Source organism: Aplysia californica, unplaced genomic scaffold (genome assembly GCF_000002075.1).
Source record: "Aplysia californica isolate F4 #8 unplaced genomic scaffold, AplCal3.0 scaffold00022, whole genome shotgun sequence".
Lineage (NCBI taxonomy): Eukaryota > Metazoa > Mollusca > Gastropoda > Aplysiida > Aplysiidae > Aplysia > Aplysia californica.
The window spans coordinates 600081-602848 of record NW_004797292.1 but is presented as its reverse complement, the minus strand read 5'-3'; the positions used below and the strand labels follow the sequence as shown (position 1 = coordinate 602848).

Here is a 2768-nt window from a genome sequence, read left to right as displayed (position 1 = left end):
GGGGGGGTAAAAAAGGGAGAAAATGAAGAAAGCTCAAAGAACAATGAACAGCAGTTAATTTGGAGACTTCAAAATAAAGAGTGACAAAAATCCCGATAATCTCTACAAGCAAAGGGAGACAAACCTTTCACAGTAGGCTTTGATCTGGCTGTAGTCTAGAGTCATTCCCCCTGATCCCGCCAGAGGGCCTGAGTTCGCTCCCGCGTTGACTGCCTCGGCTAGCTGTGTGAAGCATGTTTGTGACTGGCGAAGCAGGCTGGACGAGCAGGATTGTTGCCCTTGTTTCATTTCTGACTGGGTTGTGACGTCACCGCGAGATTCTGGGGAGACCAAATCTATTTGACAACACATTGGGAGTTTACGTATACTACTGAGTTTCTTTTGTATGCATTTTGGTACGCCTTGATATGTATGCATACATTAATGATATTATAGAAGGGAAGAGATGGGGAGACCGCGAGAGGAAGAGATAAAGACTGGTAGAGTAACTGAAAAGAATGAAAAAGAGAGGGAGGAAGTGGAGGGAAAACGAAAGGGGGAGGAATGAAAGGGGGGAGCAGAAAGAGATAAAGAGAGACGTAAAAGATTGGGGCTGGAAGGGGAGAGGTAGATAAAGAGAAAAAAAGGGAGGGAAGAAGAGGAGTCAGACACTTTGATGCTACAGAAAGATTAATAAAGAGAGGGGGAGAGGGAGAGGGCATCGAAAGACAGACAGAGAGAGAGAGAGAGAGAAAGAGAGAGAAAGAGAGAGAGAGAGAGAGAGAGAGAGATTGAAAGAGTGGGAGAGGGAAGGGAAAGGGAGAGACAGGGTAGACAGAAAGAGTAAAGAGAGGGAGATGAGAAAAGGAAACGGAGAAAATAAAGAGTGAGGCAGCAGCGAGAGAAAGAAAGAAAGGAAAAAAGAGATCTTACGATAGAGAGACAATTATAGTGAAGCTGGGGAAAGAAAAGGGGGGGGGGGTGTTTGAAAGGCATACAGGTTGACAGCAATCAAGGCATATCGGAGCTTGATTCTACACCTCACAATTTCTAAATCACAGCAACACTTATGTTCAGCTATGAGAGAAATATGTTCGGTATCGAGAAAAAGGCAGATCGAGGAGGCTTGTCTAGATCGGTCCACATTGGCTACGTTGACGACCCCGGGCTGAATCCTTAACCCGTTAATTGCCAGGTCTACTTTACAGTCGTACTTAACAGCTGAAAAAAAGCCTTGGGCTAAACACTGAATAGGCAATGAGACACTCTTGAACCTATCTTATTTTACTAAATTTCAAGTCTCCCGAATTGATATCAGGGTCCTATCGGAGATAGACGTAAAATTCGGAGATCCAGCCTCTTGAACAACTATACATTACTTACAAAGATGAAAATCTAATCATCATCATCATCGTTTCTCACACCGTGCCGCGGGGCACGAAATCATCAGGAGCTCTCCCTCTACTTCCATCCTAGGGAAAACAACAGCGCTTTTCTGTTCCTGCAAAACTAATACTAATATAACACCATTATCTACGGAAATCCATGGAATGTGAACGAATAAGGCTTCACTCCTGTGATATCAACTATCAAGGGCTCAAAATCCTGACGCTTTATGGGTTTTAAAAACAGAAGTGAATAGTTTTATTAATTGATTCTATAAAGGTAAAATGTATTTGACATTGAACTTGTCTACTTCCAAGACCCCAAAGAGAAATGTTAAATGAAGACAGCAGTAAGCGAGGCTTGTCTTGGATTGAGGCCGTGGCATTATTTTTGTCAAAACTCTCTCGACAATCTTGCTTTTACTCAGTTTTAATGAAGTCATTTCACTAACAAAGTGCAGCATCACTAAAACTGCAAACGGCACATTCTAGAAAATGCAAAAAGTTAAAAACATATCTTTGACTTACCAAGGAAGTGAGCGGCAACACAGAACATTATTATAACAACTTCAACAAAAGTAAACGTATAACAACTAGACGCCATCGTATTCAGAAGTTCTTTGGGGTCCTAGAGTGAAATGTTGCAGATCAAAGAAATTGTCGTTGGTAAATCATGCACAAAAGTGTTCAGTAGTTGTTTTGATGACGAGAGAGTCCGGGCGTAGAGAGAATGTCTAATGTTGGTGAATCATCTGCAGACAATGAGGGCTTCAAGTCATCTCCTATCGGTGTCTCTACATTTTAATGAGCTTAAGGTTGATCAAAGACGATCCCACAATTTCTTCATGAGCTACAGGCAAGAGTTGGGAATAATTTCATTTAAGCTAGAGAGTTCAACACGGCGAATACGGGGACCCACACGAAATGACTCTAGTTAAAGGGGAGACTCGGGGACCGAGAAAACTTAAATATCTTTGGAAGCAACTTTTAGAATCCGGGGCCTGCGTCCGCGAGCCGAGCACACAGACTGGGGGGAACAAATTGTTGATGTGGCCCGTGCCTACAAACAGAGCACACCACCGGCGTGCGGAGAATCCACGCATCTGATGGACGGGGCAGGCCCCAGCCGGATCTCTTTCATCCTGTCTCCGAACAGGGTTTTTTAAACCAGGAATCTACGGTTAAGCTGACACTTAACTTCTGCAAATGACGGTTAAACGCAGTCCTTTTATGATCCCCAATAACCCAACTCTTAGTTCTAGGTTAACGGAAACGTAAACAAAAAAAACCCAAACATTTTGTCAGCTGTGACTCAAGATCAAGAAAGAATGAGATTTTTTAGGTGGTTACTTACTTCTCGTATTTCATTTTTTAAATATTATTATCTATGCCACAGCAAAGAAA

At 42.7% G+C, this 2768-nt stretch overlaps 1 protein-coding gene across 1 annotated transcript in view; it reads right to left on the bottom strand.

Annotated features, from left to right (window-relative positions):
• The window catches only part of LOC101849347 (myb-like protein X), a 27173-nt gene extending 24668 nt beyond the window's left edge, over window positions 1-2505 (bottom strand). The window contains exons 1-2 of the mRNA XM_035972447.1: window positions 2433-2505; window positions 125-335 (exon numbers count right to left, since the gene is read on the bottom strand). Of these exons, the coding sequence (XP_035828340.1) occupies window positions 125-335; window positions 2433-2505 (284 nt within the window). The remainder of the gene's footprint in view (window positions 1-124; window positions 336-2432) is intronic.
• Between the last annotated feature and the right edge of the window lie 263 nt (window positions 2506-2768).